The sequence below is a fragment of the Carassius gibelio genome, chromosome B5 (assembly GCF_023724105.1).
Source record: "Carassius gibelio isolate Cgi1373 ecotype wild population from Czech Republic chromosome B5, carGib1.2-hapl.c, whole genome shotgun sequence".
Taxonomy (NCBI): Eukaryota; Metazoa; Chordata; class Actinopteri; order Cypriniformes; family Cyprinidae; genus Carassius; species Carassius gibelio.
In genome coordinates this window covers 28,741,165-28,768,441 of record NC_068400.1, presented here as the reverse complement: position 1 = coordinate 28,768,441, position 27,277 = coordinate 28,741,165, and the positions used below count along the sequence as shown (strand labels likewise).

Below are 27,277 nucleotides of genomic sequence, written 5' to 3'. Positions count from 1 at the left end.
GTCAAGTAACAGCTTGCAGGATCGAAGCTCCGTGGACACATGGTGCACAGAGGTGAATCTCAGCGGAGCGAAGCTGCAGCAGCCCTCAGCAAAGTGCAAGTCTGTTCTCTCAGCTGATGAGCTCCACAGTGTTTGTGAGGCTAATCAGGGAGCAGCCGGACCCTGCTCTGCTGGCGCACAGTCACACAAGCAGATGGCCAATTGTAGAGAGAGGAAGAGAGAAAGGGAGAGGGAGGAAAGGAATGAGGAAAGAAGGGGGATGAGTATGAGTCAAGCGCGCAGTAAAGATCAACCGGCCGTCTCTGCTGGATGAAGCTGCCACAGTGGATGAGCAGCGACCAGAAGCTGAGCATCCTGACAGTTTGCCTTGCACTAACTAAACTCTCGGAGTAAATCAATAAACTAATTGGAAACTGTCAGCACTTGGAGATATGTTATCGTTCAGTGCATCTTTGTTGTTTTGGGGTAAGGTCTACACAAGTGAGGAGGGGGGCTGTCAGTCTTGTGGCTGTTTATCTCTATATTGAATTTATTTTTATTTTTTTACATAGTAAACAGGCCAAAAGACATTTTAGATTTTTTTTGTGTTATTAAGATGTGCTAGGTCAGATGCAATTGTTCTTGTTTAATGAAATTCATAATGCATTACAATTTACTAGGCTTAAATAATTTTCAAAGTTTTTAAATTCGTTTATGGTTGTGATTATTAATTTTTTTGTTTGTTTGATGATTGGTTTACTTTCTTTTATGTAAAACAATTTGAATTACCATTGTGTATAAAATGTGCTATATAAATAAAATAACCTTCTCTTGCCTATAGTTATTTATACTGTAGACAGTGTTTGTTAGGCAAGAGGAGAAGCTCAGCAATTTTAATCAGATAATGATCTATGACTTTACTCAGCTGGTTAATGGTGAGGTGTGGATTTTATTAAATTTTTTTAATGGTAAAATCCCAAGCTTGCCAGTTTAATACACTCAGGCTGTAAGGTATATAATTTGTAAAAATCTAATTATAGAGCTGTCACAATATCAGTTTTTTTCTCTTACCACACAATTATTGTGTCGAAAAGAAGTCAAGTAAAGTATTATCACGCATCTATTGAAATATGGAAGAAATAAATAATGATATAATTCAAATTCATCTTAAGCTTTGTTTATTCTTTTTATTTTTGGGGCTAAAAATCCAGCTGGAAATGTGACCGTCGGGAGGTGGAGAAAGAGTTTGTAATCATAATACAAAAATAGCTTGCTGTTGATCAGCACATCCTGCAGACTGGGGTGTCTGGGGTCGCTTAACACTCTTATTTTTTTTAATAGAATCCAAAAACTCCCAAACTGATAAGCTAAAACTTTTTTGGGTGCAGGTAGAGTCTCCTTTTCATTTGTCATGATTTTGAGGGCCAGTAGACACTACACACTATATTGTCTGCTATTTTCGATTTTAAGATGAGTGGCAACCAGCATTAAGGTTAAACCATGACCTACTACTGTATGTTCAAGTGTCAACTAGATAGTTACGAGACTGGGTTATTTATGATATGTGACACTGGACCACAAAACCAATTTTAATACATTTTTAATTTATACATCAAGCTGAATAAATACGCTTTCCATTGATGTATTTTTTTTTTTAGGATAGGACAATATTTGGCTGAGATGCAGCTATTTGAAAATCTGGAATCTGAATCTAAATCTAAATATTGAGAAAATCGCCTTTAAAGTTGTCCAACTGAAGTTATTAGCAATGCATATTACTAATCAAAAAATAAGTTTTATATATATTTAACAGTATGAAATTTATGAAAAAATATCTTCATGGAACATCATCTTTACTTAATTTCCTAATGATTTTTGGCATAAAAGAAAAATCGATAGTTTTGACCAATACAATGTATTTTTGGCTGCTGCTACAAATATACCCCAGCGACTTAAGACATATTTCAAAATTATCATATGTGCAGTATTAACACAATATAAATATTTCATTTTTTAAAAATAAGATTGTTATTGTCAATACTATATTGTGAATGCAAAGTGAAAATTGTTAGCTATACAATCACCCAGCTGTTGATCGAAGTATGAAAACTGGACTCTTATGTCGTCACTTATTTATTTCTGGACTTGGGTGCTAAATCACAGAACAGAAGTGGAGGATTGTGGTAGATGTGCAGGGGAACACCAGGCTTTACCACTAATAAGACTGTGGATCCCTGCAGTTCTGTTCCTTGACAAATGATAAATGTTTTTCGTACACGGCCAAAAAGCTACGCTCAAATGCCTTGGTGCCTCATATGCTGCGGGTTCATGCTCAAGTATTTTTTTTTTTTTTTTTTTTTACTAGACTTGGAGTCCACAATGATCCACCATAAATGATAAAAGAATCTTTTTCTCATTGAACATATGGACTCTTCCTCGTGGTTCTGCATGAGCAGTGTGTCAGAGAAATTATCCCTCACACAGCTGGAGACCACATTAAACATGCGAAATGCCAACAACAGTCCGCTATCAATTCTGTGTCCTGTTTGCTGCTCTGCACGCATGCTCTAATTATTTCACTAGTTGCTCAAAGTTGCCAAATTTGTGCTGTGAAAAGGCAAGCAATTATTTGCATCTTTTTCTCTCTCTCTTCCTTTTGTCTGTGCTGGCACATGAGTTGCAAACATCCCCCCTAATCAAATCAGATCAATGAAGAATTGTAAGGAGGCAGAGGCGTCACGAGTTGACAAATCTTGCATGTCAGACACAATGCAAAAAGCGCGGGGTGGGGGTACAGAAGCAAGGCCGTGTCTGCCTCCACCAGCACCAGCTGTGCCTGTTTTATGTATGCAGCCATGGACAAACAACAGATGGGGCTCCTTCTCAAGTTTGTTGTTTAATGGTCGCTGTTTTGCTTTTCCATCCTTATTATCCCGCCTACAACTCCATCCTGCCATTTTAAGCTAAAAAGTGATGTTTCCATTTGCTTTCATGTAGATTGTGTAGTAGTTACTCATTACGTATTGGATAAATCATTGCATCATGGGCAGAAGAACGCTTAATACTTAACACTTACTCGCTTAGTAGGTACTTCCCTCTGGGAGGCAATATAGATTTTACGAATGGGTTTCTCCAAAAGGCAGTCCATTCAATCCATTTCATACTTGAAGTTTTATTTTTTATGTTTACACCACCATTCTAAGCATTAAGGGCAGTAAGGTTCTTTTAAAATAAAATATTTTATTCTGCAAAGATTCATGCAACTTGACATTTACAGTGTTATAAAAGACTTCTTTTTTTAAATCAGTGCTATTCATTTCAAAATTTCAGTTTTTTTAGAGAATCATGAAAAAAAGTTACAGTTTACACAAATAAATATTTTCTACATTGATAGTGATATTAATGTTTCTTGAGCAACAAAACAGCTTATTAGAATGATTTATGAAGCATTTTTAATTATTATAATTTTATAATTTACAATTCTTCTGTTATTAAAGACACTGAAGACTGGGGTAATAGCTTGTTGAAAAGCTCAGCTTTGCCATCACAGGATTAAATTACATTTTAAAGTATATTAAATATTAATATATTAAAACATATTTTAAAATATGATTCTGTTGTATTATTCTGCCAACATGAATCAAATGGAATTATTCTACAATAATTAATTATATCCAAATTTGTGTTAAAAAATAAATATGTTGGCAATCAAAAAGGACATTTTCAAAATTGGTGCTCATCCATCACACTGGATGTGAAGCTCAAAATGTACAGTATACTGCTAATAGAAAAAGTACTGTAGTAGCTCCCCCCAGGAGCTCTAGGGTAACTGGTTAGTATTTCCCTGGTAGCCTCTGCTATGATATCATAACCACACATTCTGGTATTATAGTCATCTGGGTTGTTTATATACTGTGCACAATATTAAAGAAATAGCAGGAGTAGTCTGGCAGCACAAGCAAACTGCATAGCAGTCTATGAAAAATCCTGTGGTAATAGGGGAAACAAAGGGTTTATTGAAGCCATCAGTGAATTGTTCTTTGCGTGTCCATGTAAATGTCTCACTTATTACCCAGAAGACAAACCCGACGCCTTGAGACTATCTTAGTTCTGGTGTATGGCTGCAGAAGTGATTTGCAGAACGGTTCATGCTGAAATGAATGAGTCTTCTAATCAAGCTTAGAGCGAATTAGACCTTGATAATACACCAGAGATAATGAGCGACACATGACTCAGAAAACCGTCTATGCAGTGACACCTGCCCAGTGGTGCAAATCCACCAAATAGACCTTAATGAAATGAGAATTTACCATTACAACACATACCTCTAGTGTATCAAGGCTACTTATGAAGGTTTTGAGGTTCCCGGAGGTAAAGCAAACGATGAAAAATGTGGTTTTGATTAGCTGCTTCTTCTGAAATATTGATATTGATGTTTACTGTCATAATGAGTGCTGCATAGAATAAATGGTGGATGATTTGCTTGCTTCTTGCATGGGACATCGTCATCATCATCATGCTCTGGCCAGGGAGTCAGCCGTTTCTAAGGTGTCCTGTTGTCAAAACCACTTCAGTGCACTGAAACGTTTAGTCCCTTGAAAATACCCAGACTGCGTCGGCTGCTCATTATATATAAGTGTAACTATATGAACACAAATCCTTATTTTTTCTGTTTTTTTTTCTTTTCTTTTTTTTGATTTTATTTGTGATTATCTATCATCTCTAATATGCATGATGGGAACAATCCTGCCATTTTTTTTGTAAAGTATTGTACAGTATTCAGACTGATTCAAAAGATTCAAATGACCCCCCTTTTTCATTTACTCTTTAATTTATGTATTTCTAGATGCTAATGTTTATATTGAAACATGTTGTGCCTTTCTTTCTTGCTGTGTATGTATTTAATGTCTAAATGCAGATGTTTTGGGGTTGTTTTTGAAAGAAGTCTTTTATTATTTTCTATTTTAATATAAAATGTCATTTATTTCTGTGGTGAAAAGGTTCATTTTCAGCAGCCATAATTTCAGACATGCCACATAATTCTTCAGCAATTATTCTAATATGCTGCTCAAGAAACCTGTCTATTAAATTCAACTTTTTGCCATTTGTAGCACATCATATGGCAATGTATAAAAAAGAATAAAATATATAATGTCATTGTAGTTTTTATCAGCTGCTATAAAGATGCAGAATGATGTGTTTATACAGTGATGTTATGTTTTAATGCACAATGTCGCAATCATGTCATCAGTGTCCTAGTGTTTAGTAGATGAAAGCCTTCAAATTCTCTGAATATGTGTTATACTGTACTAATTCATATCACAGAGAATTTTAAAACATGACATGAAGCACTCACGATTTTTAGTTAAGCCTTTTTAATAAAGATGATTTCATGTCTTGAAAAATATCTAATTATAGGATGACTATTGAGGCAGTGAATCGCACAGCATAATTAATCACACACCACTGCAAGCCAATTAGCTCTTTCTGTTGCCCCGCCCCCTCTCTTCACGTCGTCTACAGAATAGAATTTCAGCACTGGAAGAGGCCGCCGCTGCTGACGACTGCTCGCTTATTGTTTAACTGCATTGAACTGACAGATGCGCCAGCAGACTCTCGCTCCCTACCTTATGAAGTAATAACATGGCTGACTGACCTCAACAGGAAGCCAGCAGCGATATGCGGTTGATATTTGACAGCGCTGTGGGTTGAAAAAGCCAGTGCAAATGACCCCGTGTATATCAGGCAGTAGTCCAGTACAAATGACGGAAACAGAGGAACGTGCACAAAAAAAAGAAAGAAATAGAAAAGCTAATGTGTTCTTTTAGCGTGATTCTTAGACATTTAATACCTCTTTGTTTGGTGTGATTGTGTTTCTCTGTGTGGAGATGGTAAGAAAAGACGCTGGCCGAGTAGAGAAGGAGGGGTTACACTACGCCGTTCGACAATGATGAATGTGTTTGGGGCAGGAGTACCTGCATGAGAGACGCCGAGGTTTCCATGATGAAACGCTGCATTGTAATTTACCACGGTGTGCCATAATAAATAGAAGCTCTTGGATTCTCCCACCTTCTCTCCGACTTTAATCCCTCCACCTCCTTTTCTCACACATCAAGTCTTCGTGCAACTGTACTGTGAAAAATTGTCTGCGAATCTATACAGATCTCCGGATCTTTAATTGGAGCATACGCCACAACATCTGTCGTACACTGAAACCAATGTGGTTTTTACAGCTATACGCATCTCTTGATAACACTGCCAACTGTGATCCTGTAATGGTGAAAACAAAACAGTTCAGATCAAAAAGCCTTAGTATAGTCTGTTAAAGCAGTACATATCGGAGTTATCAGTGGTATGTTAAAATACACTGCCGTTCAAACGTTTGGGGTCAGTAAGATTTTTTAAGTGCTTTTGTAAGGAGTCACCTATGCTCAACAAGGCTGCATTTACTGTATTTGATCAAAATACAGTAATATTGTGAAATATTATTACCATTTAAAGAAACTGTTTTCTACAGTAGGCTATGTTAATACTGTATATATATATATATATATAGTACTGACCCCAAACTCTTAAACGGTGATTACATTTTCATTTGTTATTTACACACCACCTTACACTGTGAGCAAGGAACCAACATTTTTGACACATTTGTATTTTATATCAGACATAATTACAAAAAAAAAAATAAAAACAGATTCTGTCAAATAAATGTCTTCAGATTTCTCCTGTGCTGGTTAATTTTTTTATTCATGATTTTCAGTTGAATTCTATTTTATTCTTGTTGTTGTATTCCTCATTTTTAAAATCACTTTCCATAAAGGTGTCGGCTAAAAGAAGAAATGTAAATGCAAAGCAGAATTCAAAGAAGGCAAGGTTTTGGCTGGATCCTCCACTTGTTTGGAATCAGTAAAAATCGCAGGCAGTTCCAAATCTTTTATCTGAATTTTTCACCAAGTGGAGAAACGACAATAGCGTTTGATCTTTTTCTCCTGAGTTTGAGGTGAGAGTTGTTGTGCAGCTGGCCATGAGAAAAATCACACAGCAAATCATCAGAAGCGATGCAAATGCAAAGACAGTTTCCCTCCATTTGAAGTGATCATAAGGCTATCTCAGTAGGATATGCCCCCCTTCCACAAGCATTTCCATATCATGATACGCATGTATACATTTTTTGTGACACTGTATTTCATGGCTCAGTGTATTTGAAGATGGATACTGAGTGGATTTTAGCCTGTAACTAATCCATCTATTTCCTATTTGTTTCACTGTTTTTGTCCAGGGTCTTCACGAGGAATGTCAGTACCTCTTTCAACCTCAGCTCATTGTTCAGAGGCTCATCGGGATTTCAGTACTGTATCCTGGTTACTTCATTGACCAGATGATTCCGCTTCACAATAAATCTGTACTATACAAGTGAGTGATGATTTTAAAGATTAAATATATCCACTTGGCCCTACACATATATCTATGGCCCTACACAAACCCTACACTTAACCCTAACCCTCACAGGAAACTTTGTGCATTTTTACTTTCTCAAAAAAGCTGTATGATTTATAAATGTTTGGAAAAATGGGTACATGGGTTATGTCCTCATAAGTCACCCTCTCCTTGTAATACCTGTGTCATACCCATATCATTATACAGATTTGTGTCCTGATATGTCACAAAAACAAGAGCACACACACACATATGCGCACACACACACACAAACATGCTTGCAAAATCAAAAAATAAATAAAAATAAAATTATAGTCATACACCAAAGGGAAAGTCTGTTGTCATTTACACTGAAAAGTCTGGGGTAAGTTTTTTCCCCCTGACATATTACTACTTTCATCAATACTTTTATTCAGCAAAAGTGCATTCAATTAATTAAAAGTGACAGTAAAGACATTTATAAATATTTTCTATTTCATATAAATGTTGTTTTCTTGAACCTTCTATTCACCCTCATGTGATCTCAAACTCTTAAAAAAAATCTTTCAAGATTGTGAGCGCTTTTATATTCTGTTGTCATCTTTGCAGACTTTCACACATCTTTCCTTATAAGACACACGAACGCACACACCATGTATGTCTCTCACCTTTTCTCTCCCTCGTTCTGCTCTCAACCATTCCACACACATCCTTTTCTCAAGCTTCCCTCCATTTCAGGCTTTTACACTCATTAGGTTCAGATATTAAAGCTCTCCTCTCAATTAGCAAATAAAGTCTTTCTAAATGAAAAAGAGAAAATGGAGGGGAGAGAGGTGATGAGATGCATTCATAAACAACAGGGTACACAGAAAAGACCTTGAGCACTGGACATTATGAAGATGGGCTTTTTTGTATCATTGAAAGCATGGTTTACAGCGGGGACACTTAGGAAGCTGCTGTTTAATGGATGTCTGGATATTAGTATACATTATTTTATAGCATATGTAGGATGAAATAATGTGTAGGAAGAAATAGGAATAATCTTATATGTAATAAAATCTAGTGGACTATGTTAAATATAATTATTATGCATTGTTCTTGTTTATTTAGTCTGTCAATTAAGAATTTGTAATATTCATAATAGGATATATTATTTATTCAGATGTGAAATACAAAACAGTACTGCATAAAATTGGAAGAAGGGATAAATTAACCATGCAATAAATGATTTATTTATTTATTTTTATTTCAAAGACCAAGTTCATATTCCAAAACACTTTTTTCCCCCCCGAAGCGATCCAGCAGATCTGTAAACAACTTGTGTTCTGTTTGATTGAGCATTCGGTGTGCTGCTCATATTGTTAATTATCAAAAACCAAAGCTCAAAGCCAATCGTGTCATGGCCAAAAATGTAGATATTCATTATTTATTCTAACTTCACAATTGTTATCCATCTCTGTTCAAATTGAAAAGGGCGACTTGCATTTGTTTCCTGATTAGTTGTTATTGATGTAGAAAATTAAGACGGAGAGATATCACTTAATTGCTTTATGCATTTTCAATAAAGTTTGTTATAATGGGCTGAAGTTTAAAGTTCTCCTGAGAGTACAAAAATGTTAAATCCCTTTCAAATGCTTCCTTGGCATTTCGATAAGCATACTAGCATTGTTCTATCTCATGAGACAATCTCTACAGTGAGTGTAGCTTTCCAGCAGATGTCCTCTACATTTCTTTCCCTTGTACCTGGCAGAGTGTTCATCCCAAACTACATCTCTCGGGTGAAGGTACAGCTTGTGGACTGCAATACAAAGAACAGAAGCGGGGAGAGCTGTCCAGTTTTGCTGAAGATCCGCTCAAGGGCCCCGCCGGTGCATAACTCCAGCGCTGTGGACTGCAGAGAGAACGTTCCCTGTGAGCTGGAGGTCCCACTGCCGTTCTGGGAGCAGTGGTACTATATTTTGGTGGAGCGTTACCTCAGTAGCTCAGATGTCTACTTTCGTATTGGCATTCAGGTTAAAGGTAAGAATTGTTTTAAATTCTAATTGGTATTGGATTAATCATAGATTCATAATCAGTCTGATCATTCCTTCCTCCACAACAATCACTCTGTATTCTCTATTTCTTTCTAATTCTGTTGTCTAGGGCTTGGCAAATACTTTTTCTATGTATGAACATACAATAGCCCAAAATCTATCTGGACACTTGTAAATCCCAAAAAAAAAAAAAAAAAGTCTGAATTTTTACAAACATTTACATTTTGTTTTTTCTTAAATTTAACTTTCATTTTCCTTTTCTTTTTTCTAATGGATTAAAGTGAATGTGTGAAGCTCTCTATTCACACGGATATATCATACTGAATGTGATGATATATAATATATATACTGAATGAATGATATATATATAATGATTCATTCATTCAGTATATATATTATATATCATATATATTTTCCAAAAATATTTTTTGCAATATTATTTTTACTGTATTTTTTATTAAATAAATGTAGCTTTGAAAATAAGAGAAGTATTTTTTTTTAAACAAGAATACAGTAAATAATAACCAACCTCAAACTAAATGTCACTTGAAGTGGTATGATATAATGAATGATGTTTATTCATTTAAACTTACAAGTACATTTCTTTGGGTCCACTAATGTTTTACCATATTGTGTTAATCTGCAACAGGTCAAATTTAAGGCAGTAATCCATATTGTAATGAACCCATAATACAGTTTAATCAATGTTTTGGGTTCTGACATATCACTTAGCATGGGCTTTCCGCCGGCAACATAACATCACAGTATGAATAGGCCCACCTGGTACCATATTTTCCAGCCAGTGTTTGGGGGCACATTGGTGGATGCCAATACATTCTCTGATTCATTGATGGCCTGTAGTGCTGTAAATTCCAACAATCCCAGAAGACTCCAGTGGAAATATTTTAGTACAGCACAAATGAGAGGGCAACAGCTTGCAGATTTGATCTGGGCTTCATTAATTCTTCATTGGGATTTATCATTACAAATGTTATAGGCATATGGCTCCTAGTCAATGTTTGGTTTCAGCTTTGCGATGAATTGCATTTGAGCATATTAAAGCTACCTGGAATCCATTCTGACTTCACTGCTGGAAGGGTTTTTATAAAGGCAGGTGTTCTCATGGCCCAGGTGGAGTTGGGAAATGAAAGTGTGTTTAGAGAGAAACAGGCTTTGTTATGAATCTCTGTGACATATTGGAACCTCGGTGGGCTCAGATGAGGACCCTGTCATGGATTGGAGCCTCCACCTTTTATTCTGCCTGATGTTACAATGAAGTCTTGAGTCCCTGTGATAAATATGGCAATTGGGCTGCTTGCAAAGTGTGAAATAGATGGGGGAATCAATTCAGTCACATGGACCGTATTATTGCAGCATCGGGAAGTTGCACGCTCACTTTAAAATACTCGATTTGAGTCAGATTTGCTCATTCTGCTTAAATCTGAACGTTGTTTCAAATTACACAGCTGTTGTTTACATTACGCTCATATGACCTGATTTTCCCAGAATGTCTGATTGGATCTCAATTTTAGAGCATTAAAATATTATCACTCAAAACTTTAATGAGTTTCCTATCAAAAAACACCTCCGGTTTACAAGGTCAAAATTGAACTTCCCTCTTCACAAGAGTTAGCAAAAATCCCCCACTCTGCTTCTATCAAATCTACTTCGTTCTCTCATTTTGTGTGAGGTTTCTCTGTTAAATTTTTCCTCCACGTCCTGTTCCTTTGTTACAGCCTTGATGCCAAGGGATGTTGGCGCTGATGGCTCGGTAAGAGGGGATGAAGAGGAGGGCTATTGATGTTCAATGAGGCTGAACAGTCTCAGACCAGCTTAGATAAAGCACTCACAGGGGGAAACAATTGGCCATGATGAGATGGTGTACCTGCGGAGAGCATTATCTGTGCGTGTAAGAAGCGGAATAGGGAAAAACCTGTCTACCAAGGACTTAGTTCTGTTACATTCAAGGCTGAGAGTCTATTTTGTCATTTCAGACTATTTGCCGCATTCATGAAGGAGGAACAAAATCGCCTTTGCTCGATGAATTTTGGCAGTCAAAATATTAAAACATTACAATAGATTAAAATATCACAATTTTTGCATTTCAATTCAGTTAAATTTGTTAAATAAGGATTTTTATTACAAAGCTATTAGGTATAGATTTGCAAGTAATCTCATATTTTCTCATTCCTTTTGAATTCATTCAGTAATTTTTTCATGAAATATCAGCATAATAAGTACCAAAGATTTGTACTACTAGCCTACAGCCGTTCATGGGGTTTTTTCTGCATTAACAGTGTTTTTGCTCCTAGATGATTTTTCATATTTGTTGTTGCTTAAATTCTTCCATGCAAAGACTGCAGATGAATATACATTTGTTAAGCAGTATAACAGTCACAGTGCAGGTGAAGTGAGACAATATTTTGTCACTGGCTTTGTTCTTAAAACATAATCCAAATGGACACATCAATGTCAGTGCACACTAATTTCGGCTGAAGTTAATGCAGATTTATAGTAATGGAAGAATGTACTCGTAATGAAGGATGATTATGATTAAGTACCCCACTATACACGTGTTCACCCATCATTAGTACCACTTATTACTAAACGTAGCTAATCCAGTGACCCGAGAGCACTGCAATCAAGGTAACTAACACTGTCATTCATTTCTCCTCTATGCTATTTTTCACCAGTTGTGATGGTCCATACCCTGCATCACATGACCTTGTAGGATCACCTGTGTCTGAAGGTTTTGGTCAGCGCTTCTGTCAGCCTTAATTCAATTATTCTGAACCTAGTTCCCCTTTCCTTGATCAATTTCTCTGAACAGCAGATACTGGATGGCTGCCATCTCTCTCCCATCTCCCAAGGCGGTATGACCCTTCATGTCCTTCCTTTGCTGTTTCCCTAAACCATTCAGCTCTCTTGATATACTTAATGGAGAGAATAGATTGTTCAACAAGAACCAACTGAAACTGCTGTGTGTGTGGAATTCATTTCCTTGTGTTTATCGATAAGAATAAATAATAATGGAACAAATCTAAATTCAAATTCTGATTTTATATGGTCTGATGAATTCTGCTATTCTTATGGTGTCACCTAAACGATTATGAAATTACTGTTTTACTGTCCCAGTAGACGTCTTAAAAAGATTACAAATTATAACTTTTTATAATAACAAATAATGTGAAATTGGACAATGTTTCAGTAGACACTGAATTTGTTTCAGTAGGCACTGAATATCATTCTCATAATGGCTTTGAGGTACGGTCATTCCTCTTTCTGCGAGATACAATACTTTCTTCATCACCAAGTCATATCCAGAACAAAACAAAAAGAAACAGACAGAAGTTAGACAGTGAGCATTGTTCCATAGTGTGTTGATATTTTGTAAAGTTATTATTTCACAAAATCTTAAATGAGTTTGACACTCCTGAGTTTGAGACCATTTTTTTTCGTCTAAAATTGTACTTCCCCTGTCGCTGTTGGTGGCACCAAATGGTCATATTGATAGTGTCATTAATTGTGCTAATCATTCATGAGCTCCAGGCTTCAGGGAGTCCTCTTTGTTTGAGAGACATCTACAGAGCCAAATTGAAATGGATCCCAGTTGTGGGATTTCAAAGCAGTTTCAAAACAATGAGCTGCAAATTTTAGCCCCCAAATTGCACTTTATCAAACAGTTGTAATTGAAGCAGTCAACAGAAAGGGTTTGGGGCTTTAGCCACACTTGCTATTACTGCAGAGCACTGTTGTTGGGAGACCTGCAATGCAAATACGAGATTTTACATTTTGCTTGATCTTTCTGGTGCTTATTGGACTCCATTTAGCCCTCAAGGAGACGAGAAGGTTAAAACACAATAAAAGGAAACTTAATTGAGACTGATGTGTTTTTATCAGTATTAATGATGAGTTTCAGACATGACTGTTAATAGATCTAGACCTTCCAGAGCTCCATGGACTGGAATGAGCTAATTCAGCACTGAATGGAATAACTACATTCTCTACAGAGGCATATTTCTCTTCAGTAATGGCATCAGCACAAATGTGATTGGGAACCGTAAAGGAAGATGGAGAACAAATAACATAGTTAAACATAATTGTGTTTTCGACGAGCCCCATTGTTATTGCTATTGATTGTTTAGCTGGTCTCATGAATATCTGGAATTTTCTTTCAGGTTTAACTTTGGTTATGATTAAACACATTTTAAGCTAGCTGTAAAGTAAATATAGACATATTTTGTATAAAAAATCTTGGTTATTTGACCTTACAGCTCAGGTGTGCTATGATAATGTACAGTTACATTTTCTAAACGATGAATAAAAAGTGCAAGAGTGTGACCAATACTGAAGGGCTTTCTCGCTTTGAGGATATTGAAGCTGTGACCTTCTAACACAGCATTTTAAATGCAAAATATAGTGCATATAATTTGCCCGCAGGTAGCCATGACTTCGCAATGTCCAACCTTCATGGAGCCATAAACCAATTTCATATAGGGAATTGCATTTTTATTGACTTTTACATTCTCTACAACGGGCATGAGAAGCAAAACGTTTCCGATTCAGGGCTTAAAGGGTTAAGTTGCATCTATATATGGGTCATTGACAAAAGAAGTTGGCAAGATTAGAAATTCAGAAATCTTTTAAAAACTTGTTTCAAAAGCATGCATCTGGCATTTTAAGTAAACATTTTTTATCTAATTAAAAATGACACATGTACCATATATTTTACAAAAGTTAAGACTTTGCTGTTGAGAGATTTGTGTTCTGAGTTAAGTTTTGCCACAAACCAGCAACTTTGGTAACCCCGTCCTGCAAGGACGACAACAAGGGAACCCCCTAAATGAGCAATGCAAGTCCTTCCAGATCCTAGCTGAACTGGTGCATTTAATATAAATTTTAACCTCACTGAGAAACTGAATGCGTGAGTTAATTAAGTGACTAATGGTTGTTCAGCTCCATGCAATTGCACATATTGCTATAAACTTGGGATTTCATATTTAAATTCTATTAAACTCATACTTTCCTCTATTTCTCTCTTCCTGCAACTTGTTTGAATGTGTGAGTGTGTGCGTTTATGTGTTAGATTAGTTTATATTGTCTTAGATTTATCCAATAATGTCTTATTTATATTGAAAAGAGAAGTATCTTGTGTTTTGTGCTTACAAGCTAATGCCTTAAACTGCTGATCTTGTTACTGTGCTGATTAATAGTGTTTTCACTATATTTTGGATTTTAATATCAAGTGCAGAGTTGATGTTATACCACTCATTCAATAAATCGCTGGCTGATTTATTTGATCAGGTTGATACTGTTTTACTTCATTGTTGTATGTCTGTATTTATGTAGCACTGTGCTCCTGTGAGGCATGACATTTCGTTCCACTGTATGTCCCCACATGTAGCGGAATGACAATAAAGCTCAACTTGAACTTGATTCTGTTCAAATTCCCTATAAAATAAAAAACAATTCAATTTGAGCTAAATTGACCTGTTTCCCTTATAGAATGTACATGGAAATGTCAAATGGTGTAACAACCAAAGAATGAGAAATGAGAAATATTAAATATTTTATCCACCTTGATGGCATTAAAGCTTACTCATAGAAATAAATACTTCATTTTAAAATATAACCCAAAAATAGATTTTATTAGAGTTATCTCTAAATTTAAATTTTAAGGCAGGACATATAATCAAAAATAATCATTAAAAAAAGATATATATATATTATTATACTAAACTATATGAATACACTTTATTACACATAAATTGTCCTGTAAATAATTATATTTTTATAAAAAATACTGGTAATATTATTTGACTTGGATACTGTACCTTGACTCACATAATTCCCCCAAATTATTTATTATATTTAGAACAATTGTGCTCCATTAACTTTTATTCACTAAACCCATACATTTTAGACTTGGTCTACAAAGAGAGAATGTATGCAATTAATTTGCACCTTTATTTTGAAATTTGAACCCTTTTAGGTTTAAGCCATATGGACCAAAAAAAAAAAAAAAAACTCACTGAATTGGCCCATTTTTGTTGTAGCCTATTTGTTGAAATGTGTTTTTTGGCCTAAGCAGGACAGAAAAAGTCTCAGCATCCTAAACTCTGGCAGGTGCCAACTTCCTTAACAGACACAGCACTCATGGAGAGATTGGGCAAGAATAAGCATATGTATGCAGAGCGATCAAACACCTGTGGAAAGAGACAAACAGCTGCTTATCCTTCTTGTTGACACACTGATGAGAGATAATGGCAGAATATAATGGAGGGGCTATTGATATGCTATTGATATGTAAGCTGTTCTGGACGCTTTCCCTCAGTCTTCTTTTTGGGATCAACAGTTATTAGGCTAAAGGGACCACTTTAATGGTTATGGGAGTTTGGTAGTGGTCCTATGCCACATAATTGAATACAAATAGTGAAGAAAAAGAAATGCTTGTTACATTTCAGAAAACAGTGTATAAATATAATAAACATTATATGCAACGTGTAATATATATTTAAAACATATTTGTGTAAAATATTTGTACACATACACAGACACATAATGTCAAATAATATAATAATCAAATAATTGGCATTACATTATCTGTTAAATATTTGCTTTTTAAATTTATTATTTCACAAATATACGCAGGTTTTTGCTGTTTAAAACTACTGTACTGTAATTCTGCAGTAGATCACATATCATTGCATATGAAAAACCTAGCTATACATGGATTTTTCATGCTATACTTTTATGCATACTTTTGTTGGGATTTGTTGTAAGCATTTATTGTTGAAATGCAAAATGTTTTCCAGAATGTTTCGTTTCTGTTGACGTTCTTTCAGATTACTGCTGATGTTTTGTCAGTGTTTGTTGAGGCCTGTGGGTCCACTGTGGGAAATTTAGGAAATCTTAATTCCAGCTGCTAAAATATAATTGATCTAGAGAGAATCAGGACAATCAGTGTCATTGTTTGTCATTAGAGCACTTTGTGAAACATTATTGTCTTTTTAAAAGATTTAATGTATATTAATTTTGTTTGCCCTGAAGAAACACAAACACGTAGAAGCCGTCTTATTCATATTTAATTTTGCCACACCATTAATATTGTTTTCTTTAATTTTTTTTTTTTTTTTGATCTAATAAACATTAGGGTTTGTTTTCTTCATTTTACAGTGACTCTACCATTGTGCAGTGATGTGTACAGAGGCACTCATCTCCTTCATCGCCTCCGTGATTGAATGTTTTATTATTTTCTCATGGACACAGTAACCTCAAAAGCCTGTAATCATAATTCCTTCAGGCCATTCATGTGGATTCCTTAAAATCATTTTCATAATCAGATGGCATGGCATTGAATAATTAAAATGTGTAATTCTGTTATTATGATTTAAATTATGGCAACAAAGCTCTTTCCTCTACATCAGCAGCACATAAGAGCAAATGATTTGCACATCACTAGACTGTCATGCTTGATTTAAGAGAAGGAAACCAGTGTGTCAATAAGTGCATAGTCAAAATGTTAACAATGAAGCCATGCATATACATTTAATAGTGCATTTAGTGATTTTTTACAAATAAAGACATTATTTGTTATTATAATTTCATGAGCTGAAAACTCATATTTACACTAATACTATTAATTAAAACTGTCTTGATGGATTTTATGAAAACATCAATTATTGTGATGTTTTTATTGGCTGTTTGAACTCTCATTCTGACGGAGACCATTCACTGCAGATGATCAAGTGATGTGATGTTACATTTCTCGAAATCTGTTCCTATTTAGAAACAAACTCATCTATACCTTGGACAGCCTCAGGCAGAATATTTTTTCAGAAAAAAATTTTTTTTGGGGTGAACTATTCCTTTAGAATAAATGCATGCTATTTGTCAGTTTAAAACAGGACCACTGGGTCAAACAAAAGTAAATGACACATAAACCAAATATTACTGACTGCACCTTTAAAAATAAACGTAAACAACAGAAAAGACTGATAGAGTCATCTTTATTCTTCTGTTAATGAAACAATAGGCACTTGGTCAGCAGGCCGATATGTTGATATGGCTTCAGATAAGCGTTTTAATTACTCAGTCAATTAGTGAAGTGAAGCAGGACTTTGGTAGTAACAGAAGACATTCGTTTCAGTAAACTAATTACCTGCTGTACGCTCAACACAGCGGGGAAAACAAGCTATAACAAAACCATCAGTGGATATTACAGAACTTATTTCATGCGGCAAATAGGGAAGGCCAGAATAAATGCTGAGCTTTTCCTATAAAATCAATTATATTGATGGAAATGTCTCACAATTTTATGATTGTTCTAGCTTATTTTAGACATTGTTTGGTCTTAGAGTTATTACTCTCATTCTTTTTTTTTATCTTATTAAAAGCATAACCATAAACAGGCCACCTGATAAGGGCTAAAAAGCAACATAAACCTTTCTAAAATAGTGAGTGATGTGCCTCTTAAGCAGAATTAGATGGCAAAGTCGTTATAGTGCCATTACTACTGTATGTCTCGTAATATGACGTCATGCAACAAAAGTGGCATCAGGGCAAAATGATGTTTCGCTTATGTATTCATTTCTTTTTATCTATTCAGAAATGCATTATGCCTTTGCGTCTGGTGTGTTTGTTCGTTGACCTTGCAGTCTGTTTCTTCATTCTATAGTTAGTCAACTTGCAGATATAAGTGTGGGTATAAGTTTTGGATTTTACACCAAGTCTTCCAGTCTTCAGTGTCACATGATCCTTCAGAAATCATTTTAATATGCTGATTTAGTGCTCAAACATTCATTATGAATGTTGAAAATGGTTGTGCTGCTTAATGTTGTTGTGGGAGAAACAGAACAGCATTTATGAGAAGTATTTGTTATTTAGATGATTAAATATCTTTACTGTCACTTTTGATCATATGGAATAAAAAAATAAATAAAATAAAAATATATTTGAACGGTAATGTGTATGTGCACGCACTTTAGATGGTCTTACATAAGTTATTTTGTATTATTAGTATATATGAATATGGTATGTGTTGTGAAGAGTATCATTTAGGATCCGTGATGTATATGGAAGTGTTTGAAAGCAGCATGAGCTGTTGTGTGAAAAAATATGAGTGCCACAAAGAAGGCATGACGTTTCCCCTCCCGTCTCTCTTCCTTATTTTGAACTCAGAAATGTCCCCTTAGTGTGACTGGAACAGATATTGCCAGAATCTCATGATTGGTCACGATATATCCATCATGTATCACTTCATTCAGATTTACACAGAATGTCTCGTTGCTCCGTGCTTTCTAGTTTCCACAAAAGAAAACTTAAATGAATTTCATTGTGACACAGTGGTGTCCTGACAACAAGAAAATAGGAATTCATGCCTTGTTTTTTTTTTTCAAACAACTTACATTCAAAGGAAAATAAGGCGATTATAGTTTATGCCATGCTGATGTAAAAGTTTGTCTTGTAGGTTTGTTCGCTTTAAGCGGCATTGTATGTGCTGCAGAATACTGAACACATCTCTAACCAGCCTAGGAATTTAAATAACATTCTCAAAAAACAAGCTCATGACCACCATAAAAAATTCTGGTTGCACAATTTTATAGAACGTCTACTTACATGTACTTATAGTGTACTCACAGTGTATTTATCTAAGAAAGTTCTGGTAACACAAGGTAACTACATGGGGTAGGGTTAGGTTTAGGGGTAGGTTCAGGGTTAGTTTCTTAGTTATTACATAGTTATTGTTATTACTATAATAAGTACATAGTATGTACATAAGGAACAGGATTGTAAAATAAAGTGCTACCAAAATTCTGGCCCACACCTATTTTTCATTGTTCCTCCATAACAGGCTCATTTCACTGGAGTCCAGATTAAAGCGGCTGTAATTAATAAAAAAATTGCTTATCACAGCTTTTGTGCTGCTGCAAAACTCTAAACTATTCCAAAAATATAACTCTTAATTGGTGTGCCTTTTCTTTTCTTTTCTTTTCTTTTCTTTTCCTTCTTTTCTTGATTGTTAAAATAATTTCGCCATTCTCAGCAGTGTAGAATAGTCCGACTAGACTGACAGAACGGCAAAAACATACAAATCAGTTAGAACAAGGGCCACTTGCTCCTTAATTAAATATTCATTGGCCAGAGTGCTAAAAAAAATAAAATTACACATGCCATGAACACAAAAAAAATTAACGGCTTTCCAATTTGAGCATATCAGAAAAGTTGATAAAGAAAGCACATGTGTTTTAGGCTGATAAGCCTCCGTTTGACACTGGCCCTCCTGCCATTTATTGTTATGGCGGTGCATGGGTTAGAATTAAAAACAGAAAAGAAAGAAATTTTAATGGGCAAAAGAAGGAAAAGAAAAGAAGTCTAACCTTAAACAACCGCGTCTCTGCGGGAGCCCGCGTCTCAGCTAGGGGAAAAAACTTCCATGTGCCTGTTGACCCATCGTTATCAGTACTCTGTGGAATCAAAGAGCCAATTAAAAAGGATTTAGAGTGTGTTTCGTTTCCCACTTAAGTTAGTGAAAAGCATGAGAAATACTGCCTGTGTCGTACCGAAGCAGCACAGGCAGACTGGGAGGGCAGCAGACACGGACTGCCAGACTGCCTAGCAACTAAAAAACAGTTGAGCTTTGTTGTAAATATTCCATAAGTCATCTTGTGTCAAATAGCAGATGAAGGTGATTCATCTTCCCAAAATATTCTTGGTTTAGTTTTATATTTTTGTCTCTTTGTGCCTGAACACCTCATGCATTAAACTTTAAAGCCACTCTGTGCAGACAGGCGTCCTGCATTAGCCTGCAAAGATATTTAATAATAACCCCATCCATCTTACGAGATAGAAGATGACCTTGTTTAACATTGTTCTGAGATAACGGTCAGATGTTGGGAAGAGCTTTTCATCCCCTCTGACAATAAAGCTTGGACAGGGATGATTGCTTTTTTCGGTATGGCACAGAAATCTCTGTAAGTAGTGTTGTCAGGAAGATGTCTACAGCGAGAGGAATTGTGTCGGCTACAGAAGGACAGAGTACCTGCCTGCGCCCCTGTGTCTTGGTGGATCACATCAGTGCATTTGCTAATCTTCTGGGAGTTGAGAGATAGTGAAAGCAGCAATTTCTCTGTGGATGTATGCAGTGTTTGTCCTAGAAAGCTTCAAAGCGTGTTTTCTCAACCTTTACATTGCTCTGCCTGTGACTAACGTCTTTTCGACGAGAGTCCCTTGAGGACTGGAGTTTCCAGAATGTGGTAATATGATTTTCATTTATTACACAGCTCTGTGGATTGCTTGACTTTGATTGGTCAGTCCTGGCGGTCAAATGACCTCAAAATATTTCATATTTCACCTTTTTTTTAATGCCAACATACTGCCTCTGCTCTTATATCTCTTGTATCTTGTTTGATTGTATCACCAGATTGCACCATCATTTTTGCATTGTTATTTTTTTTATATGCAGAAGATGTTAGATGAAGGACAACTAAGATATTAACTGATTAAAAACATAATAATAATTAATCACATATATTTTGATAAGTAGTCTTTGCTTTGCAATTGAAGTCTGTAAATTATCCTTAACATTTTTAGCATGTGTAGTGAGTCATATGTTATGCATTAAATATTTATATTTATGTATTTGCCAAAAAATTGTATACATGTTATCAGTGTCCTGGGAAACAAGCCTGTACTATTTGAGCTACAGGAGGGCAAAAATTGTAAAGATGTTTTTGAATGTGGGTTTATTTTTTAGGATAACAAAAGCTTGGTGGTAGCAACATTGATGTTTATGTCAGTATCCCCGCCAGTACCTGAAGTAATTTGTCATTTTCAAAGTGTGTTGCTGACAGTGACAGATGCAGACTAGTTTTTACAGGATCAAACATCTGCTCTCTGTTTATTAAACCATTTTTTTTCCAGATTAATGATCATATTGTCTTTCACATGTCCAAAGGTAGTTCTCTTGTATATAACGGATGATCTTCCCCCTTTATTAAGGTTTGTAACTCAGAGTATACAGTCACAGAACACTAACTTTGTGATAAACTGTGAACACAACAGTAATTTCTGTCTGTCTTAAGTAAGCCTTCAGTAATGTCTCCATTATGGCCTTAAACTGTAAGAAATGTCGCTTCTTTGCTGTTGTCATACCTTTAATACTTTCTCCTGTTGCAGTTCAGTATACAGAGACTTATGTTATTACCATTTGTTTGATTATCCCCAATAGTACTGTAACTGGGTGAATTAACATTGCTCTCTTCCTCCCTCAATACCCATGGCTGAAGGGGCCCTTGAGCAAGGCACTGAACCCCCTGCTCTGGGTGTGTGTTCACTACTCACTGCTGTGTGTGTGCACTTGGATGGGTTAAATGCAGAGCACCAATTCTGAGTATGGGTTATCTGACTTGGCAAATGTCACGACTTTCACTTTTTTTTCAACATTCCATCTGGAAACAAAGATGCTGTAATGCCAAACCCTCCTTTTGCTGTCATCAAAGCTGTCATCAACTAAACACTGGATTTTCAAAAGTATGTGAAATATGTAAAGTTCACAGCATACACTCTTTAAAAAACGTGCAAGAGTTTTACACATCAGTCTGTTATTGTGGCGACATTTTCACGCACCTAAACATGATGTGGCTCAAAACGAAACATAATTGGTTGCTTTGCCTGTCAGTCATGTGGCCTCTTGGGCGGACCTTGGCCATTCAAAGCTGCCAAGGTTCACAGACCTTCTGACATCAGTCTGAACATAGGTGTGGCTATACCAGACTAACACTAGTTTAACTCCATATCCAATCCAGTACTACCTGTTTATTTTAATCAAAATAGATCAAATTAATTGTTTACAGAACCAATTAGTTAGAATGGCTCTTTTTGTTTTTGTAGCCAACTACTGATTTTTTTTTTTTTTGTACTTTGTTGGTTAAATATAATTTAAATAGAATAATTTAAGCAAACTGTTGCATTACTTTTTGTTGAGCTAAAATGTGTGGTTCTGTAGTGCTATCAGAACATGATCCTGTTTATTTTAATCATCCCAACCACTCCATGAAAGGAATATTGACTCATTCAGCGGTGCGGCAGGATTACGTGAAATGTTTTTTGGAATGTATGTGGGATCTCATTCAAAAACTGCAATTCTGTTAGTGGTGCAGAGATACACTATCAATTTTGAAGGTGGCTACTGGTTACCTGTTTGACAGTGTTATTTAGCACCCTTAGTCATCTCGCATGTAAACTTGTGGACTTTGAGAGATTGAAGGGCTAGTGCAATACTTTTGTGCAAAGATTTCAATGAATTTCTGAATCAGGCTGGCTACACAAGGGTATGTTTTTATCAGAACTCCCACTCACAATCGCAAAAAGCAAAGGTCTAGCAAAAAGCAAACACTTGTGCTTATTAGTCACTGGTTGCATTTTTAACCACTCTTTGCTTTTAGTGAGTGTGAACAAAATGAGAATCACAGTGGACCTGACACATGTCTCACAGAGGACCAGAACTTCTGTGAGCTCAAGACCTCAGTCACAGTACATACAGAAGAGTTTGTGGAGGGCAGAACACTTCCAATCCACTGCAGTAACTAAGGCTCTTAACAAGTGACTGGGAGCTCAGGATGAATGTTTCTGTGAATGTTGCACAGTTGCTCAGTTCCTCTCTGTTGTTTTCTTTAAGATTGCTGAGGTGTTGCGCTTCCTCGTCTTTTGATCTTGATTGTCATGTTCTGTTTGTTACCAACTTGCTTTCATCAGTGGATTGAGTTTTAATTTAGAAATAACAGGAAAAGTTTTCGTTTCATTTGTTATAGTGTTGATGCATGTACAGCGGTTTGAGGTTTTCAGACACGTCCTTCCGTAATACACGTGGTAGCTCAGACAACTTGAAAAAGTATACTTTGAAGTGCAAGCATCTGATGTTGTACAATAGGTTCTATCAGTGGAATAAGGGAAGTATTGTTCTCCCTCTGAACAGAAGGCTGAAGCCCATGTACAGATGGAAAGGTACACTGGGCTTCCTCAATGGATTCCTAATGCAAATTTGGGGCAAGGGCTTTCCACATATTCTTTACTCTTGAAGAATATGGAAAAGTCACGTTTAGTGTTGCTTTCGTCAATGAAAATTATGACTAAATATCGGTGTCAACTAACCTTTATCACGTGACAAAAATGAGATGAGACACAATGTAAATGCTGGTCATGTGACAATGACTAAAATTAAATGTATAATGCAATATTGTTGATGAATAAAAACAAGACTAAATATGGTATACAAAATAAAAACTATGCTAAAATGTCTCCCCGTCACCAAGGACACACAGGAAACAGAAATACTGCAGAATAATAATAAAAACGTGACTATACGAGATGAAATAACGTTATAACATTTCGTTTCATCTCGTTTAGTCGCGGGCCGCGGCATTATTTAGAAGAGCACAACAAACAAAGTTAAGTCTGACACAGAGAAAGGGACCGATGTGTGTACTTCTAACATGTTTGATTGGTAAAATAAATGTTCAGTTCAAATCAAATTCAAATTAGAGCATCTTCTGTGTCTGGAATGGATGTATTCTTGAGTTTATAAGGTAACAATAATATAATAAGATAACCTTGTTTGAAATGGGTTTGGGTAAAAGAACATTTTGGTTTCATCTATAATACTAGGTAAGTACCTAATATTATAGATGAAACCAAAATGTTATTTTACTATATTGACTGGGTTAGATAGAATTGCTTTAAAAAAAGAGACTAAAATACAATTTTCATAGACTTAATGTCATCAGTTTTCAACTAAAACTAAACGAAAATAGTCATAGATAATTCTGACTAAAATAAGACTAAAATGACTTTTAGTGGATTGAAACCTGACTAGACTAAAAAGATTATGAACGTAACTAAAACTAATAAAAACTCAAATGACAGCTTCACAGAAAGACTAGACTAAAACTAAAATTAAAACAGGCCGCCAAAAACAACACTAGTCACGTTGGACGTCAGCTTTCTATGCATCATATAGTACATGCCAAAGACAGCTTTTACACCTTACATGACCAGTCTTTCTATAGCATAGTAGTTATAATAAAAAAAAGGGTTTTATACTTGTAAAGCCATTTTTCAGGATTCTTTTTATGTTTTTGAAAACAGCATTTATTTAATAGAAATACAAATCTTAGAAAGACATTATGAATGTCTTTAGTGTAACTTTTGATCAATTAAATGCGTCTTTGGTGATAACAGCTTGTGTGTGTTTGTATATGTATATTTAGTCTCAGAGATGTTTTTGTCTGAATTTCTTTGGCGTTGAGCCTGAGGAATTATTTGAATGATGAATTATCAGGGAATGTTTGGCAGATTATCAGCATTGCTCGTGGCATACTGCATTGTAAAAATCCTCATTAACAAGCTTTTCTTCTTTCTTTCACACATTTTTTTTTTGTGTGATGTGCCTGCCAAATCTGTATAGTGTCAAATCAGAACATTTATGTTCTGTTTTCTGTCTTTTATTGATCTTTTCTCTAAAAGATTGTGTAATTTCCCTCAGCATCAAAGTCAGATGTTGTCAATTTGTGATTTTTTAGTCTGCAAAATTGTATGTGTGCTCTTCTGAGAGACCTTAAGCCTGACAAATGATATCTTACAATGATGCATTGTGGTAATTAACAATTACAACAGATGGTTTTAGGTCATAATGAAATTAAAAATACAGTAAATTGTTCAGATAAGAACATCTGCTATCTCTGAAAATGGCCTCTTCATCAATATTTTACATTTTCTACCAACGAAGGCTACCATAAATGGTGTTCATTCATCTGTTCATTTTCTGACTCTCCATTATCTATTTTTATGTAGAGCTATTTGTTGAAACCTAAATTGGTTTTAAAAAGAAAAGAGATTTACATTTGAATACAGCTTAAGGGTCCCCACATTTTGAAATAGTTTGTACCTACAGTATCAATGGTAAGAAATTATTAGTACTTTGGTATAAAATAGCACCTTTTAATTTTCTGCAGAAGAGAAAGGCATTTGTGCAAGCCGCCTGTTCAATATACTCTCTTAAACCTTTTCCTTCTCATAAAATAGTTACCATAGCAATACAGCAGGAGTTATTTCCTCTCTCCTCTGTTTTACTTGACCTCCACCAGAGGCCATCTCAGAAGAGGACCTAGATCACCTCTGATTCTGAAGAGAGTCCCCTGCATGATTTCAACTGTAGTTCAGTCATGTATATCATAGATGCATTCAGCCTCATGATTGGGGGCGTGACATGCACTGGCAGGTGTCTGGGGGAGGAATATGCTTGAAGAACATGAACCAGCCACCCACATCTCATCTGTCCACTCCTCTCATTCATCTCTTCACACCACTAGGGTTGCTCCGATTGCTCTCGACCGATAATCAATTTAGGATGATTGATCGGCAGTGTCTATAAAGGCCGATCTCAAAAAAACAAAAAAAATCTCAAGCTGATGACGCATCTGCCGTGTGAGGTTTGGCACGACATGCAGTGGCACCATCTCAAATAATTGTAATGCTGAAGGTGAGGTCCAGTTCATATTTCTTTATTAAATAATGATAATGAAAACTTTGAAACATCATTTGAAAACAGCTTTAGTGAATCACCGCGCGTGCTCTCCCTTTCTCTCAAAATGCGCAAATTTCTTCAAATCAAATCGCGTCTGCACTATAAGCGAGCTGCTCAAAAATGAAATTCAGGTCCTGAATAATTGACTAAAATTCCAGATTGGAGTCTTACTATAAATAACTCTACATGATAAAAAGAAGGCGTTAAAAAAGATCGGTATCGGTGATCGGCAGATACTGCTTTCTGTGATCGGTGATTGGTGATCGGATCCTGATTGGAGTACTTTTACACACCACCGTGGAAGTTTAATGAAAGTCTCAGCTTGTGCTCAACTGTATGATCTGACCTTTTCATTTATTTCCAAATCAGCGTAGTTTCAACACTAATATTGTGCTGTGCTTGTGGTTTTCACATTAATGAGACCAGTAGGTGCAGCATTCAGTCAGAGACAGATAGACAGGTTGATGAACCAATGAAAAGATAGATTGATAGATTGATAGACAGATGGACAGAGACAGTCAGATGAATAGAAAATTATACGGATAGATGGGCATAGAGCTTGGTGGATGGATGGATAGATTTTTTAAGTATTTCGTTTTTCATATTCCTATTGGATGAATGGATGGCAATATGGAAGAAGGAAAAGAAATGAGTGCTCAGTAGCCCAGCAACCTGTTTCCTCAGTAACAGATATTGCCTTGTTAATCTCAGTGACATTATTCACTCTTTTTCACACTGCATTTGAATCAATACTGAGCACAAACACACTTTCATTAGAAAGCAGCGGGTGCACGCCAGGCTTTATTGGTGCTCCATGTAGTAAGAGAAACAACAAGGAAGAAAAAGAGAAACAATAACATGGTGGACAGCCGTGGCAGAAATGACCATTCGCTCCATCAGAGATGCACAGATAATGGGGTCATTTCAGTAACTCAGCATGAGAGATAAGTTGCACTTTCACTCTGCGCCCAGCTTGATGTTTTCTTTGTTTTATATGCTTTTCATCATCACTACACAAACCTTTTGACCTTTTGTGTGCTTTTACGATTGACTTTTGCTGCAAGATACTGAGGATTGCAGTGAAGGATGAAGTGAAGAATTTATGCATGAATGAATCAATACTCATCATTCATCGAACACTCAATCTTCATTTTTAACTTCAAGAAATCACATGAAGCAAACACATTTATTAACAGAGGTGAGTGCAATGAATTCAGTGTTACACAACAGTACAGGCTTATTCTCCCAGGCACTCACACATCTC

At 35.8% G+C, this 27,277-nt stretch overlaps 1 protein-coding gene across 1 annotated transcript in view; it reads left to right on the top strand.

Annotated features, from left to right (window-relative positions):
• LOC127958831 (transmembrane protein 8B-like) overlaps window positions 1–27,277 on the top strand; it is a 119,449-nt gene that overhangs the window by 50,478 nt on the left and 41,694 nt on the right. The window contains exons 4-5 of the mRNA XM_052557839.1: window positions 7,262–7,395; window positions 9,149–9,417. Coding sequence (XP_052413799.1) covers window positions 7,262–7,395; window positions 9,149–9,417 — 403 coding nt within the window. The remainder of the gene's footprint in view (window positions 1–7,261; window positions 7,396–9,148; window positions 9,418–27,277) is intronic.